Here is a 17,569-nt window from a genome sequence, read left to right as displayed (position 1 = left end):
ATAAGATTTACTCAAGATAATTTTATGTAGTTCAATGCCAAACAAATGTAATAACCAACATATAAAAATGTTTAATTTCTACAGTAAAAGATTAAATATAAATAAAATAAAACATCATACAAATTTTCTCGTAATTTTTTCATTTATAAATATAAAAAATATCATGCATAGTAGAATTAATATAAAATTCTTTATTTTTCAAATGTGTTTGTCAGAGCATTAACTCATATTTATTGAGATGTTTTTTTTAAGAGATGCTGTTTATTTTATTTTATTTTGTAAAAGTAAAAGTAATTATAATTAAACTCCTAATCATAATTAGTATACTCGAACATCATATTAGCGAATGTTTCTGCACTAATGAAAGTTCATGAATAGCTAAGATCTTGAATTTAACCCTAAAATCAACTAAAAGATTTTGCAAATTTTGTCACCAATCCAATAACTAGCATTTAATTGTTTTAACTTAAGCACCAATCAATCAGAACCCACCATTACAATTTTTTTTTTTTTTTCAGTAAAAAATAAGGCCGGTCGTCGTCTCATTAGAGCTAAGAAAACGACCTTGATAATTAAGCATAAAACCCTAATAGTGCCATTCTATTCATTAAGATATTTTTTTTTAAAAAAGTGTAACAAATAGAATTGCAACGAACAATATAATAACATTTTAATAGATAATATATGCTTGTGATGTGAACTTATTTGAGCCAGCTCTTGATTGTTGGTTGGGAGCTTTGACTACTAATTAAGAGATTTTGAATTCCAGTATGTGTGTATAAATTTATCTTAATTGACCTAAATGGCCGAACAAGAAGTCTACATAAGTAGTCACTGTAAAAAAATCATACATTACCGACAGATTTTTTCCGGCAGCTTTACGGAAGCCTTCCGATTGTTCACGACAAAATATGTCCAACTTTTTTTTTTTTATTTTCAGATTTTTCGATGGTTGTCCAAGGGCCGTCCAACGGCCTTTTCTTATTATGTTTTGAATAAAAAATGTGGCACTTCTAAAACTTTTGCCTTCCAGCAAGTTAAATGGGGCTTTGAAGCATACTAACTTCGAATCCCATAACATGCGGGGGAGGCAGCTAGCACAGGGGCAAGGCAACCGGGTGGCTTCGTATTTTTTAATACTTTTTTTTTTTTAATTTCCAATGTATATGGCCGTTGAAAAACCGCTAGAAATATTTGCCACCGGAAATAAACCGCCAGTTTTAATTTCCTATGCGGATTATAACGACAAAAAAAAAAAAAAATATAAAAAAAAAAAAAAAAAAAAGAGCCACCGGTAACGACGGATTTTTCTATAACGAGTCTAAGAGCAATCAGAGGTCAAAGAATCATCGGTCCACATCTCAAACTTTAATTAGGATATTTTCATCTAATTTTATTACTCTCAAAAATAAGATAAATACACCAAATACACTAGCAATGCTATACAGATTCGTTCAATTGAAAATCAAGTTCTATTGCCACTACTATAGATTTTTGCAATTTTATGAACTAATTTACAATTGTAATCTCTTAAATGTATCACATAATGGTCCACCACAAAATACAATGAAAAAAATAAGACATTCATTAGGCTCTACAAATGTGCTCAATATGATTTCCCTTAAATTGAAGAAGAAATTGAGTCCGGTCATATATATGAAACAGTCAAAGCAAAGATTAAGGCTTTGTTTGAGACGGCTTTCTTATTACTTCTTAAAGCAGCTTCATAGTATAAAAATTTTAATTTTTGTACTAAGAAGTTGCTTTAGGAAGCAGAAAGAAAGCCGTCCCAAACGAAACCAAAGACTTCATTTGGAATGGCTTTCTTATTACTTTATGAAACAGCTTTTTAGTACAAAATTTTTTTGTTTAAGAAAATTTTGTAATAAAAAATTATTTTAAAAAACAGTAAGAATGCCATCTCAAATGAATCTAAAACAACTTTTTAGTACAAATTTTTTTTGAATTAAAAATTTTTATAATAAAAAAAGCCGCCCAAACAAAGCCTTAGAACCAAGTACAAGCATGAAAAGACATTTGAAGAAAACAAGGAGCGTGAAGGAAAATATATAACTCACTATCATGCATTTTTAGCAATTGATAAGCACCTGAAAGCTTCAGCTCATTTACTTCTAATTACTTTAAGAGAATACAAAGCAAAGAGTTGAAGTGTCTGGCCTCCTGGCCTTTGAAGAAATATAACAAGCTTGTTTACATCTAAAAACTTAAAAATAAGTGAACGAAAAATAGCAAAAAATGTAGAAATTTGACCTGGATATGAAGATCTCAAATTCAGATGCCCGTTCAGGAAGAAGTTTTCCAATCCTCAGACAATAAAGAGCAAAAACAAGCTCCATTGCTTGTCCACCTGATGAGATATGTTTATCAAGGGAAGTAGATGATCTTATGTGTTTGTAAGAAGGCCCATACTTTCGCCACAAGCAAATACTTCTTCTTGATTGAAATCTTAAAACTATCAAATGATGAAGATCCTCTTAAAGTCAAAACAGAACAACCTAAGGGGACCTGGCTTTACTGTTTATAGCTCATTGTTGCACGGAAGCAGTAGATGTGGTTGCAATGGGATCATTATGTTATCTGTTCGACAAATGCGTGATTTTCGACCACTCCTCCAAATGTTTACGGTGGAGCGCATTCATACTAATCTTCGGTCGTTTTTCTCGGACGAGCTTTTCGGCAGCTTTCCAATCTTCTGTCACCCCCAAAGTAACCAGAACGGCACAAATCACACAGACACTCCTTCCATGGCCTGTTTCATGAGCAGGTAGTCGTTCATGTTAACATTAATGAATATGCATGCTTGTTTACTTATTGAAGTGGACAAACTGAGAGGAAGTGTTCTCAAATTTCTTCTAGATAGCATGAAAAATAAGAAAAAAAAAAAAATTGTTCTCAAATTGAGGATCAATTGTATAGATTGGGAGAGAACAATCCTCCTCTCGAATTGAGGATCAATTGTATCTTTGTTTCGTTCTTGTTTTGCTTTGCTTTCTATAAAACTATCTATAGTTTGATTGTTTTTCCATCATATTTTCTTATGTATTTTCGCTATTTTACCGATTATTGTTAGATTTGCTTGCAAACTCAAGTATTTCCTATCACAGAGGGCATGCCTTACTCATGAAAGCCTTAATAATAGGATATGTCGTGGATGCATCCAAGCTAACAAGACCTAAATGAGAGATCAACTCTTATAGCCTTCAACACTCCTTGCAAGCCTGCCGAGGAGTGAAATGCACTCCTGCATCCCAAGACGACCTCATAATTGCTGAGACGTCTTGATAAATGCCCTAACACAATAACTAAAGCGTCCATAGTCCATACCCTTCACATGAATTAATGAGTATTCCAATGAAGAATTCCAATCATTTGATGTATGTATACTAATAATATTTAGGCATATTAGATTATATGCAATGCTTCTTCAGATCTTGTGCAATAGGTGTTGCATCAAAACATGAAATATATTACATCAATTTCAATAATTTTCTCCATTGACACAATTTTGTGGATATAACTTGGATCTTCTCTGTGAGTCCTCTTTTTCAAGTCGGGCACTGAAACCTTCTAAAGCCACGAAGAGCTTAACATTGAAAACTATCATCCAACCCAGATGATGCCTGAATCAAACACTGAGAAATACCTCTTCAACATATGTGTTGTGCACAAAGTTAGAACCAACAATAATATAAGTGCAACAACCAAAAAAATTTCATACCTCCAAATCTATTTGTTGTCTAGTCTTATTAAATGCTACAACGATAAGACCTAGCACTAGGGCAGATTAAACAACATAAACACAGTGTCTATGTTGGGAAAAGTGTGTGCTTGAGCAAATAAAACGTGATCAAACCAAGGGAATAAAGAAGCCTACAAAGGAGAACTAAGAAAAAACATAGGAATGTATGAGATTCGGTGAGATCCACTCATGTCCATAGCAAAAAAGAAAAAAACTTTCTTTAAGTCTAGAGACGTGTGCAATATTACAATATATGCAAACCCAAATATTTATTCACTTCTGATTTGTTTTCCTCTTAATCTTATCTCACAAAATAGCAAACCCAATAAAAGAAAGAAAGGAAATCTTCAATATATTAATATTTAATATTATTATATTATATAACATTTGCATATTTTTTCTACCTTTAGAGGTTTCTCTTTGTAATACAACCTTACAAATTTGTTACTACAGAAAACCTCCAAGTTGAGAACTCCAAATGTTCATCTTTAATATTGATCAAAAGATGTGTCGTTAGTTGCTATCTCCTGTTATGGGGTACTGATATCCCTTACTAAATCTCACCTCAAGCTCCTCTCAAAAGACTTGTTGCTAAGCTAAAATAGAGGTAGGACCTTTTAGAGTCCAAAACCAAGGTTGAAGACCACATCTTAATATCCCACCAAAGGTCAAGCATCTCTTAGCATCCTATCATTCGTCAACCCTCTCGTTCTCCAATCTCCAACAACTGTTAAGTTGCCGACCACCTCTCTATATCAGTGTATCCTGCTAGTCATTGACCACCAACCTCAATTGTCAAACCTCCACACCTAATTTGTCAATCCTCCTCGATGAGCAATCAAGTTCACTAGCAAGATTTCAATCCTCACTACTAGCCACCACCCTTCCAACCTTGGTAGCTCATCATTAGCCCTTGGGCTCCGAAAACTTATTTGTTAAAACTCTCCTTGCGCCCCGGCATCTCCGCGGACTTCTTTATTTCTTTTATTCCAGATCGTTGAGGAGAGTTTTAACAATTAAGTTCCGAGGAAAATTTTCAAAAGACAAATTGGGTTTTGAATTAAGACTTTACCCAGAGATTTCGCCCTCACTTTGCAAGGACTTTATGATCTGAGTTCAAGTTTCCAATAGGCGCAAGCCCTTATAGTTAATAACCCCTCCCGATAGTGAGAGAGAAATTTCAATTAAGGCTAGTCGTCAAATAGATACATAGTATCTGGTGTATAGTAGCAGCATGGTTTGGTATTTGAAAATTTAATATTTAAAATTGGAAATTTACCACCTTGCACTTAAAAGCGGATGATAGGGGGAGTGATGATAGACTCGATCAAGATCTCATGGTTATATCGTCGCAAGCCATCATGATCCCTGGTCTACTTAGTCAGAGGAGGTAGTCGACCCAACCTCCGAAGGATCTTTGTCTGCAATCATGGTTGCTTCGTTAAAAGTACCTTGTAGACCAGGGATAAAAATTCGTCTGAGGGAACAAATATGAATCCACCTTAACTAACAGAGGGTTTTGTGCCCTATCGATTATATCATATTGATTTATAACTCAAGGATTTGAAGCCATTGGGGAGCATATGAGCTCTGACTATAATGTAATTTAGTGGTGCCATTCGGCGGCAAAACCATCTGGTTTAGAGGGTCCCAGTCATAACTGTTTACCTGTAGTGTCATTTGGCAACGAAACTACCGGTTAGAGGACACGTGCTACGTCCTTACTGGAAAGAGACGAATTGAGAATGAATCCAAGTGATATTCTCCACCATACATTGGCTCTTTGTGAGCTGAAGTAATTTTTAAATTTCTCTACGTGGAAAATTTGTTATCGAGGGTGGATATATTCTGCTTTAATTGTTTTATGTTTTATTTCAATTTTAAATATCTTAGGCTTTTGTTTTTTTTTTTAGTTTTGAATTTTTTATGGAAATTTGAGTGCAATTTGAAGTATTTGGGGTCCCCCGGGTTGAGATTTACATTCAATACGGTCATTATCGAGGTATTTATGGGCAATTTTACTTCACCAGTTGAACCTTGTCAACTCTATCTACTTGCCGACAAAGGATCGAGTTCTTCGTCAGCTTTATACCTTTATTAGTGAATTTTCTTTATTATAGGTATTGAAGTCCTAATATGAATATATAAAATAAATATCTTAGTTGATGTTACAACCATGTATAAATAAATATTTCAATCGACGCCGCAAAAGTATATTTGTTTGATAGTTTGAGCCGTGTCGACTCCTATATACTCGCATAGGAGGATCGGGTTTGAACTTAGATTTATTTTGTTAACCCGCGCAGCATCCTCAGGCATCACGAGTGTGCATGCATCATGCTCATTGGATCTCGTGCGAGTAATCATATTTTAATGCAAGAGGGGGCTTATACAATATTCAACTATATCTAGTTTTGCAGGTGATGATCATCTGGAAAATGCACAAGTTCTATATTTAAGGGCTTGTAAATGCCTTTTGTTCGCTTGTACGAGTGCTATGGATATGGTGGCGTTGCTTAGTAGCACGCTACAAGTTGTCAGCTGCTTTATGCGGGTATACTAAAATGCAATGAGAGCTTTGTTAACATTGCTCGTGCTTCGGCACGCGATATTCATGATCCACTAGCTATTGCATACAGATAAGTTATATCTAGTATGAATTTTCCAACATAGCTCATAGGTGGGTCATGGCGCTGCGCTACTAGTCATCTGTGATTTCTTGCATGCAATCTTTTGTGCACTACCAACTTTGTTGAATGTCATATGGGTTACTAGTGGATATGCAAGAATCATCTACCCAACTTGCAGGTAGTGGCTTGTAGCTTGTAATACATTTACTGTCATTGCTTGTGGGCGGGACTACTATATGTATTGTAAACATTTCATTGTCATCTTCCTTTGCTTGCAGAGAATCGATGTATTTGACTTCCACTAGATGGTTCTTGACTGGATGGTGTTGCGCTATTCATTGCCTCTTGCCACAATAGTTCGTGGGTGCCTTATATATATTATAGATACGTCGGCTTTGTTCATAGGTAATGTTTTGTGTGTTCATATTCACAAAGGATCTAACATTCTTGCAACATATTTGCTTGCAGGGACTACTGTATCTTCTTGCATGACTAATGTGGAGATTACACCTCAACTTCAAGAAACGAACAACCCTTACATTTCAAAGCTTCCACATTGTTTGTCTTTACCAGCACATCACCAACTTCCAAAAAATCCAAGAGTTCACTATTATTAATATAAACCTTCCTATAATCTTTTGCAAAATATTAGTTATAAATTATTTACGTCAAGTAGAGTGAACTAACAATCTTGAGTCTAAGATCCAAGACTCCTTCAAACCATACACACTAAGACCAGTGCATTATGGATATCGTCCAACTCAACATTTGCAAAGTTCTTCATTTATTTTGAACTCTATCAACCGTTGGCTTGCAGGCAGACCCATTTCATGTGGTCAATCATGCTACATCACTAGCATGCCTTATTATAACCCTTTTATTGGCTCTTTGGTTGAAACTTGAATCCATCTCTACCTCAATTGTTGCCCTTATTCTCTGGCCTACTCCCATTGTAAACACTTAAAGTAGAAGATAATATATCTTCACCTTTCTCATGACATAGAATGTCCTCACCAAGAATGAGATCTCTGGAGATACGGAGTTTTATGGTGGATGATAGTGAGTTCACTATTCCATGAACAATTGGAGGGAGGAGGATATTGCACTTTTGAGCAAAATAGAAAAAGCATAACACACATTGATATCAAAGCAGTCCTACATAAAATCTAAATGATAGCTCTGATATCAATTTGACGCGAACAATCTTCATAATAAATAATTAGTAGAGAAGTAAAATGTTAAAGGATCATGAAAAGCAATAAGATAACAAGCCTCGTGTTTGTGCGAGAAGATAACATGTCTTGGAGTTTTTCAATTCTTGCACTTAATCAAATATTGAAAGCCCGAAAGAGATAAAGAAGACAGAAGAAGAAGAAGAATGGCTACAACAACAACAAGAACATTATTAATAGCACAAGTTGTACCTTACATGACTCAAAAGTTATAAAATAATGGATAAAATAAATAACAAACTACAAATAAATTACTAATAAATGAAATGACATGCATTAAAATAACACTTAAAAATAACAAAATTTAAAAGGCATATAGTAACAACTCGAATAACTAAAACTCAAAATTTATGTCCACGTCAAAAAAAGAGAGATGTAGAAAAAACTAGTTACAGAATATGCATAAAAACTACAGAGCAAGGATGTTATTGTCACTAATATGATGAAAGGATTACGGTGGATGTAGCACCTTTTTAATAAGTTTGGCAGTAGTCAGTTCGATACCTATGACCTCTTAGCCTCACACATTCTCAATTTTTTACTAATCAATTTTCTTTTGTGAGTTTTGGCTACTGTATTTGTCATTGAAAGAAAGGTGAGCTTACCAAATGCACAATGGACATAAATTGGCTTCTTTTGAGCCCACATCTTGGTTGCCCAGCGAACCGCAGTTTCAATCTGCGATGGTTGTGGTGCTCTGGTATCCCAAGTTGGCAGACATAGATATGCATCCTCTGAGACGACAGAACTTCTAGGCAGTTCACAAGTACAATCAATAACTGCAGGATCGCCAGGAGGTAAATGCTTCTTAGAAGAAGGCCACCCTCCAACATACAAACCTTCTGAAATTTCATTATAAATAGGTTCCCTGCTCTTCAACCTCTTAAAGAAAGCATATACTCGAACAAGAAATAAGAATGGAAAGAACAGAATCTTCGACCATAGTGGAAATTTCCCATTGGAGTCCTTTCCAAATATCAAAGGAAAATTAATGGCTGGGTGAGAAGCGACTGAAACTAGGCTGGCAATGAATGAGTCATAAAGAAGTGATAAAGGAATTAGCTTCATGCTTAAATCTTTGAGGTAAACAGCAGCGAAGAAGAAAGCTAATCCCACAACTCCAACCGCTTTAGATATTCCCATGATAAGTCTAACAAAAGTTTCGCTTGCTTTTCAGCTATTACCTGTCAGAACAGAAATTGATGAAAGTTACCCCTGTTCAGGAAATCCAAATGAGGCCCAAATTCAGGAAATCCAAATCCAAAAATGCAGTACAAGTTTTTACTGAAGATGTTTTGCAAAAAGTGCTTGGTAAAGGCATGGATCAGAGCTTCATAAGCCAATTATAAGCTTGGTTTGATGAAAAGTGCATTAATTTAATTCCACCATCATTATTAGCCTTACCCAGATAATAGGAGTTGATTTCATTAATCTCCATTAATGCTAGATTGCCGCATGAGTTGCTGGCTGTATTATGCACAAATCATTTTAGACAACTTATACTCATGCTATTTTTGGCATACCTCTATTCATTTTTAACTATATCAAATTATCATCAGCTTGATAAAAATATTTGGATCCTCTTTCTATAGCCGTAGATATTTTATCTATATCATTGATCTTTTTCATTAATACCTAGCCAACAATATATCATCAAAAGTTGTAACTTCAACTTTATTTATCCCATTTGTAGAACTTCTAGTTTCCTTATACTTCATGTCCTAGTAATAGCGTCTTTTGCAATTTCTTTATTTGCCTCATTAATATTTTGAAATCTCTACTCCACCACCAAGGCTGTTTACATACAAACCTGAAATTGGTTTTGATTTCAGACTAAATAGATGGAGCTTTATTTTCAAAGTTTTCAGAAGTTTTGGCTTTAGTTTAAATCTTCAGCTTCAACAATATTTGAAAATACATTACATGATTAAGATAACATTACTATTAATATACAAATTTGTTTTAAAAAACATTTATTTTTTAAGCTATTGATTTGAAATAAATTTATTTTATCAAGTTCCCTCAACTTTAAATTTCCAATTTGCATTGCTTATTGACTAATTTTATAAGATGATGACTCCTAACTTATTACATTCCATTAACTTAAATTGGTATTTTCGAAAGAATAAGGGGCCCATGTGAATACAGACAAAAAACAAATAAATTCATTCAATAAATTTATTTTAACCATGAAGAATAATTTTAAGTAAATCATAATCATCATATTAACCAATTTCAGTAAAATATAGTAACTATTTGATTTTCATTGCATTACAAGATCTAAAATATTTTAAGTTACATTGAACAAAGTGCACAAAATATGTTTAAATAACTTAAAAAGTCAATCTATATTTGTAGCATGGATATAGCTTAGGGTAGTCCAACCTCCATTATTATGTCCTTTCTTCATAATATCCATGTGCTCTTCTTTACCAATGAATTTGTAGCCCTTGATTTCTACTTCCATCTCAATGGACTCATCTTCTTCTTCCTAAAGATTTACTCATGAATTTAAAGATCTTGCAGCTACATTTAACCTAGCTTGTTCCTTAGTCTTTTAACATCAACTAATGTAAAATTTTCTTCAAAAGAAACTAACTCAACTTCGACATTAAGAATGAAAGCACAAATCTTCCCATGAAGGCAAGGTTGCCTCACTATGTGGCATCGTCATAGGGCAAGACACTCACTTAAGCGATCCCTTAGTAATGATGCATATGATGTGTACCAAGTGTTATGACCTAACCTTGCCCTTTGGGAGCAAATTTAATAAATTCGAACATACATAATTTGCCAAATTTGGTAAAATTGGACTTATTAAGTACACCCAAACAGCTCCTGAAGGTGCATAGCAAGATCAGAGAGATACCCTTCAGCAAAAAAAAAAAAAAGGATTCCTTCAAACATGATACGTCACCAAAACTTTTCTTGATCGAACTCGAATCTCGAGAGATATTCAAGTTGGTAACTTCCAAGATTAAATTTTGGGATCATCCGAATTCCAATTTTAGCAAACTTGTAGCCAAACTAAAGATTTCGACAAGATAAACCCAACAACACTAAAATAAGTCAAATCTGAGCACAGATGGACCCAAATCAATGGCCTGAAGCATATTTGAAAGCTTCAATGCACTAATTGGATGATCAAATGATCTATAAATATGGCATGCTTATGTTATGTCAATTTGAGCAGCTCAACGAGACAAATCCAATGATCCCAAGATTGCTTAATTCTGGTATCATTAAGGCACTTAAATGCTGAACGAATACTCCGTGATTGAGGAAATCAATATGAGACGTTTGATGTAGCACTCCAAAATTGCTACGGACATATTCCATATTTATAGGGTATGCCACTACCAAAAATCTATAAACAGATCCCTTCTCCCTACATAAAGGGGATATTTGGAGGCTCAGATCTTGGGCTAGAAATTTAAGGGAGATTTAAAGGTTGAAGAATCCACGAGCTCCACCCAAGTACCATCGTCAACGAACCCTCGCCGCATGAATTTCACCGGTCAAGTGTCGTCGAACTTCCACCACGCCACCTCAGTCGGATCACCACACAAACATTGCATCGGAACTCCATCCGGCTACCATCGTTTGCTCTTCACTCGGTCGCCGCCATCCGACTAACATCACCCACCGACTATGGACCTCGGTCTACCATTGCCCAACTATAGCTCTCAAACCACCGTCACTCAACTACGATCCTTCCGACCTCCATCGCCCACTGACTACTATCCTCGTACCACCGACGCCCGACTATCGTCGTCTAATTATGATCCATCTGACCTTAGTTGTCCGCCGAAAATGACCTAGACCGCAGTCACCTGACTATGATCTTTCCAACCTCAATCTTCTACCAACTATTGTTCCCAAAACCACCATTGTCTGCCGACTACGGTCCTCATACCACCGCCCTCGAGTACGATCTATCAAACTACCATCGCCGATTACAATCCATTCGACCTCAATTGCAAGCTAAGTATGATCCTCGGACCACCACTGCTCGACCACAATCCTTCCGACCTCCATTGCCTGCCGACTACTGTTCCTCCGACCCCAGTCGCCCAAATACAATCCCTCTAACCTTCATTGCCTGACTATGATCCCTCTGACCTTCATCGCCTGTCGATTACGGTCCCTCTGACCTCTATCACCCGACAATGATCTCTTTGACCTTAGTTGTTAGAATACGGTCCCTCTGACCTCTATCGTCCGACTACAGTTCCTCTAATCACAATCGTCGCTAACTGCATTCCCTTCAACCACCGTCACACGACAATGATCCCTCCGACCTCTGTCACCCATAGACTACTATCTCTCCGATGTTTGTTGCTCGATAAAGATCCCTCCAACCTCTATCACCCGACTGGCCGACTACAGCCCCTTCGACCTCTGTCACCAGCCAACTATGGTCCTTTTGGCCTTCGTCGCTCAACGACTATGATCCCTTCGACCTCAGTCGCTCAACTACGATCCCTAACCATCGTTGCTCGACTATGATCTGTTCGACCACCATCGATAGCGACTACAATCCCTCCGAACATTATCGCCTGAGTACAATACCTTTGACTACAGTCATACAACTACGGTCCCTTCGACCATCGTCACCCGACTACGATCCCAGTGACCTCCATTATCTGATTACGATCCTCAAACCACCATAATTAGAGTATGATCCTTCCGACCTCAATCGCTCGCCGACTACGATCCCTACGACCTCCATCGCCCGACTATGAATCCTCAGACCACCGTCACCTGAATACGATCCTCACCAGCAGTGGTCCCACTAACCTCTGTCGCCCAATTATGTGCTGGGGATGGAAGTAAATCATGTGATGAAACAACAAGAAATTAAAAAACAACATCAAATAAAAGAACACAAGGATTTAACGCCAAAAAACTCAAAATTGGGAAAAACAGCAGAGCCAAACCACACCAAGAAATCCACTATAAAAATGGGGAGAAATAAGTACATCTCTCTTCTCTCTCGCTCTCTCATTTCTTCTGTTCTTTTACGCCGTCCTCACACACAAAACACAAGAGAAAGTCAATTAAATAAGACAAAGGGATGCCACCGTTCAGAAAAAATGAGAAAGAAAACTGTCTAGCCCACCTCGCAAAGCTGCAACCCCAATTTGGAACATTGCAGTGCTCAAACCCACAGCGTTGCGGCGCCAAACCTAGAGCATTGTGGTGCTTCTCTTTATGTCATTTCTCCTAGCAAACTTTGTAGCTATGGGCGCTCGGGTACACAACATCAGGGCACTCGAGTACACAACATCGGGACATCATACAGGAAAAAAATTTCGAATGCGAAGCACTCGAACCTAAGCAGGTGAAGCCCACTGTCACTCAACTACGGTCCTTTAGACCTCAGTATCTCGTCGATGGAGGTCAACTACGGTCCTTCCGACCTTCGTCATCCTACTAAGATCCTTCTGAATTCTATCGCCCGTCGACTACGATCCTTTCTACCACTGTTGTCCAACTAAACTCCCTCCGACCATCGTCATATGACTACCGTCGCCCGACTACAGTCCTATCGACAAAACGAACTGACCAACGTAATTTTGAGAACAACTCTCGGGTCATTAAATTCTTCCAAGTTCACCCATGTAATGTTCTCTATATGATATATAATTGTTAAATTTTGCCAACGCCTTCCCCAAGGAAGGTCATCATTTGTAATCAACGAGAAACATTAGCGGAAACATTTCAACTAAGCGAGACTCTGTGATTTTTCCCCTTTTTCAGGATTTTTCATGTAAAATTTATGATGTCTCTTATGACTGTTGCACACCTCTTTCTATTTATGTGTGTTTGATTTTCATTCGAAGCTAAGACGTTAAGTTTTTTATCTCTCTATCTCTATAAGTATTCCGCAATGTAACAAAATTTAACTAACAAATCAGGTAAAATAAAGATTGATATTTTCACTGAAAAAGACTTAGGAATATAATTGGCACCCAAATAAACGATGATAACGAACCCTATTCAGCATTTTCCGCATAATTTGCAGGTCATGCCATTATGGACGGGACAAAGAGATCGGCAAAATTAAAGGAGATCGCCCTCTTCTACAAGCTAACTTCATTCAATTATCTTAAGGAAATTAAAAATAAAAAAATAAAAATTGCTGGCCCTAGAAATCCTGAATAACTATCAACACTGCATCAAAACCAAAAAATAGCAACAAATACTCAAATAGTTTATTTTCAACCCATATATTTTGCCAAAAACAAGCAAAAGATTTGAAAATTTGATGAGAAAATAGTCTTAGCCATACTAATGAGAAGTTGCTGGACACCTCAATACCTCAAAGAATAACGAACAATCTCAATCTTGCCGGTTCTCGAATGAAGATAGAGAGAGAAAATAGAGAGTGAGCTACGGAGAAATGATAATAGGAGCGAAGAAGATTGAAACGAGTTTTGTGGGAAAGATTATGAGCAGGTTGAGCACCACACAACGACGCTACAGCAGCAAATTCCGATGAACACGACGAGCTCGGCGCCCTGGAGCTTTCTTTCCCTGAACCCCCTTTCTAAGGAAAAATTATTACTAAGAGAGCGTCAGACAGTCTTTGAGCTATTTCGCAACCAGAAAATCAAGATTTAGTAAATTTTAGAAAATGGCCGAAATCTAAAATGGAAAAAAAAATATCAAAGCATTAAAAGGTTCTACCTTAGACTCTTGAGAATGCCCAAGCCCGATGAATTATTCCATGAGGATGAGGAAGGCCGTCTAGATCGTATTAAAAATGCCCGCATCATCTCTTACTCGGTACAATCACTTGTTCCTGTTTGGTACTGAATAACGTGGTAGCATCTGATTCGTCTCTGAATGGTAAGCTGTGTCCGGTGTCCACACAATCTCTCATTAAAGATTTGGTGGCAGTAAAAAAATATAGTTACTCTTCACCCATGAGCTTTTACTGTTCACCCATGAGCTTTTACTGCTCATGATTACAAACTGAACGGTTCTTTGTGTCTGGACTCTGAATGTAATAATATTTCTCTTTTAACCCCATCATAATATTATAATAAAAAAATCGATAAAATATAACATTCAAACAAGCATTGTTGTGAGCGCTTGTCCCCTGAGGCCGAGCTCCTTAACAAAAACCTATTTAGTTATCTATGAGTTACTTACATATAAATCTATTAGTATACATCATCTACTTCAATTCTCTTAGACCATCTCCAACCGTTCGGCAAACAATGGAGGCTCTCAAACGTCGCAACCGAACTCCATTTCTTCCGTCATCTCTTAGGCCAATATTGGCGTCGCACTGTTCACTTGCGCCGTTTCTCTCTCTACCGAACTCGTCCGAGAAAGGCGCGAAATAAACGAACGATGATTTGGGAGTAAAATGACGTTTCTGCGCACATGCTCTCTCTCTACTCTCTCTAAGGCCATTTTGATACTTTTTTAATATTTTTAACTTTACATATTATAATTATTATTTCATTTGTTTAAAGTTGTCTTATATGGGATGGAGTGTATTGCGCAATTGTTAAAGGAAGTTTATTCCTCCCTCTCACCCAAGCTGGAATCCAATTCCCTGCGCAAAGACAAACATTAGCGGAAACATTTCAACTAAGTGAGACTCTGTGATTTTTTCCCTTTTTGGGGATTTTTCATGTAAAAGTTATGATGTCTCTTATGACTGTTGCACACCTCCTTCTATTTATGTGTGTTCAATCTTCATTCGAAGCTAAGACGTTAAGTTTTTTATCTCTCTATCTCTATAAGTATTCTGGCATGTAACAAAATTTAACTAACAAATCAGGTAAAATAAAGATTGATATTTTCACTGAAAAAGACTTAGGAATATAATTGGCAACCAAATAAACGATGATAACAAACCCTATTCACCAATTTCCGCATAATTTGCAGGTCATGCCGTTACGGACGGGACAAAGAGATCGGCAAAATTAAAGGAGATCGCCCTCTTCTACAAGCTAACTTCATCCAATTATCTTAAGGAAATTAAAAATAAAAAAAAAATAAAAATTGCTGGCCCTAGAAATCCTGAATAACTATCAACACTGCATCAAAACCAAAAAATAGCAACAAACAGTTTATTTTCAACCCATATATTTTACCAAAAAACAAGCAAAATTTTGAAAATTTGATCCAAAAATCAAAACAAATCTACCAGAAAATAGTCTAAACCATACTAATAAGAAGTTGCTGGACACCTCAATACCTCAACGATAACGAACAATCTCAATCTTGCTCCCGGTTCTCGAATGAAGATAGAGAGAGAGAGAGAGAAAAGAGAGAGTGAGCTACGGAGAAAATGATAATAGGAGCGAAGAAGATTGAAACGAGTTGTGTGGGGATGAGTATGAGCTGGTTGAGCACCACACAACGACGCTACAGCACCAAATTCCGATGAACACTACGTGCTCGGCGCCCAGGAGCTTTCTTTCCCGGAACCCCCTTTCTAAGGAAAAAATAATACTAAGACTAAGAAAGTGTCAGACACACAACTCTCCTTCGTCTATTGGTTGAAATCTTAGGCTTCCAACCAAGAGGTCTAAGGTTCGAGTCCATGTGTATGCGTTGTGTATGTGAGTTTGTCTTAAATGACCTAAATGTCCAAAAAAAAAAAAAAGTGTCAGACAGTATTTGAGCTATGTCGCAACAAGAAAATCAAGATTTAGTAAATTTTAGAAAAATGGCCAAAATCTAAAATAGAAAATAATATCAAAGCATTAAAAGGCTCCATATTAGGAGGAATGAGACTATTACATGCGGAGATCAGATATAGAGATCTGTTCAGTTTTATCTTTGTGAATAAACAGTAAAAACACAACATTTTTACTATTGACATACATAAAATTGGACGGCTCTATGTGTCTGTCTTAGACTCTTGAGCTCCCTTTTAACCCCTATCATAATATTATAAAAAAAAGATAAAATATTACCTTCAAACAAGCATTGTTGTGATCGCTTGTCCCCTCAACAAAAACTTATTTAGTTACCTAGGAGTTACATATACATATATTAGTATACAACTATACATCATCTACGACTTCAGTTCTATTGACTCTTTTTTTAGTGCTCTCAAAGTACTACAAAGTATTTAGATGGCAATTTTTGTTGTTGATATAATGAACATTTCCTATTGTTCATCGTAGTAATGAATGTAGGTCTACAGTGGATGAACCATTACGAGGTCTTGTTTCTTTTTTTTTTGGTAATTTTTCTCTTTGTTTCTCAATGTAGACTATATCAATATAGTACATATTTTGAACTTTTGAGCAAATTAAAGACAAATTTATACACACGTCATATTTACAGGCTTCAAATTCAAGATCTATTAATTGATAGTTCAAGCTCCCAACGATCAGGTTAATATGATCTGAGTTCAATACAGTACTTTATCTATTCTTCCATTCTTTAAGTGCACATGCTCTCTCTCTCTCTCTCTCTCTCTCTCTCTCTCTCTCTCTCTCTCTCAAGAACAATTATTAAGTCAGGTGACCTGATGTAGCTCTACGTTCGGACGCCAATAATATGTCGTCATGTGCTATTACTCTTTACTGTGCGGCCCGACGACCCGACCCGGACCGGAACCCGGGATTGCTATGTTCGCGTATTGCTAGGTATTGCTTGGCAATAATGAGAAATACCATTTTGTGAAGAGCAATACCGAGTAATACCGAACAATACCTAGAAAAACTCGGTATTGCTCGGCATTGGTCTTCACATAATGGTATTTTTCGTTATTGCCGAGCAAAATCAACAAATACCTAGCAATACGAGAATAGCAATCCCGGGTCCATTCCAGGTCGGGTTGTCGGGCCGCGTGGTAAAAAGTAAGAACACGTTGCCCTATTTTACTGGCGTCCGAATGTAGAGCTACGTCAGTTCACCTGACCAAATAAAAATTCCTCTCTCAAAGGCCATTTTGATACTTTTTTTAA

The 17,569-nt window shown here is 36.6% G+C and overlaps 1 protein-coding gene across 2 annotated transcripts; it reads right to left on the bottom strand.

The window, feature by feature from the left end:
* Positions 1-2,056: 2,056 nt before the first annotated feature.
* On the bottom strand, positions 2,057-16,109 carry LOC110096656 (uncharacterized protein YnbD). Of its 2 annotated transcripts, none has more exons than XM_020822694.2 (3): positions 15,844-16,109; positions 8,228-8,837; positions 2,057-2,770 (listed from the first exon to the last, which is right to left on the bottom strand). In XM_020822694.2, the coding sequence occupies exons 2-3, from the start codon at positions 8,763-8,765 to the stop codon at positions 2,595-2,597; spliced, it is 714 nt and encodes a 237-aa protein (XP_020678353.1). In that variant the 5' UTR covers positions 8,766-8,837; positions 15,844-16,109; the 3' UTR covers positions 2,057-2,594. The 2 variants fall into 2 exon arrangements, with proteins under 2 accessions (XP_020678353.1, XP_020678352.1); XM_020822693.2 differs by having other exon boundaries at positions 8,228-8,806; positions 15,844-16,108.
* Between the last annotated feature and the right edge of the window lie 1,460 nt (positions 16,110-17,569).

This window comes from Dendrobium catenatum, unplaced genomic scaffold, assembly GCF_001605985.2.
Source record: "Dendrobium catenatum unplaced genomic scaffold, ASM160598v2 fragScaff_scaffold_1521, whole genome shotgun sequence".
NCBI classification, from domain to species: Eukaryota; Viridiplantae; Streptophyta; class Magnoliopsida; order Asparagales; family Orchidaceae; genus Dendrobium; species Dendrobium catenatum.
This window is presented reverse-complemented; position numbering and strand designations above follow the sequence as displayed.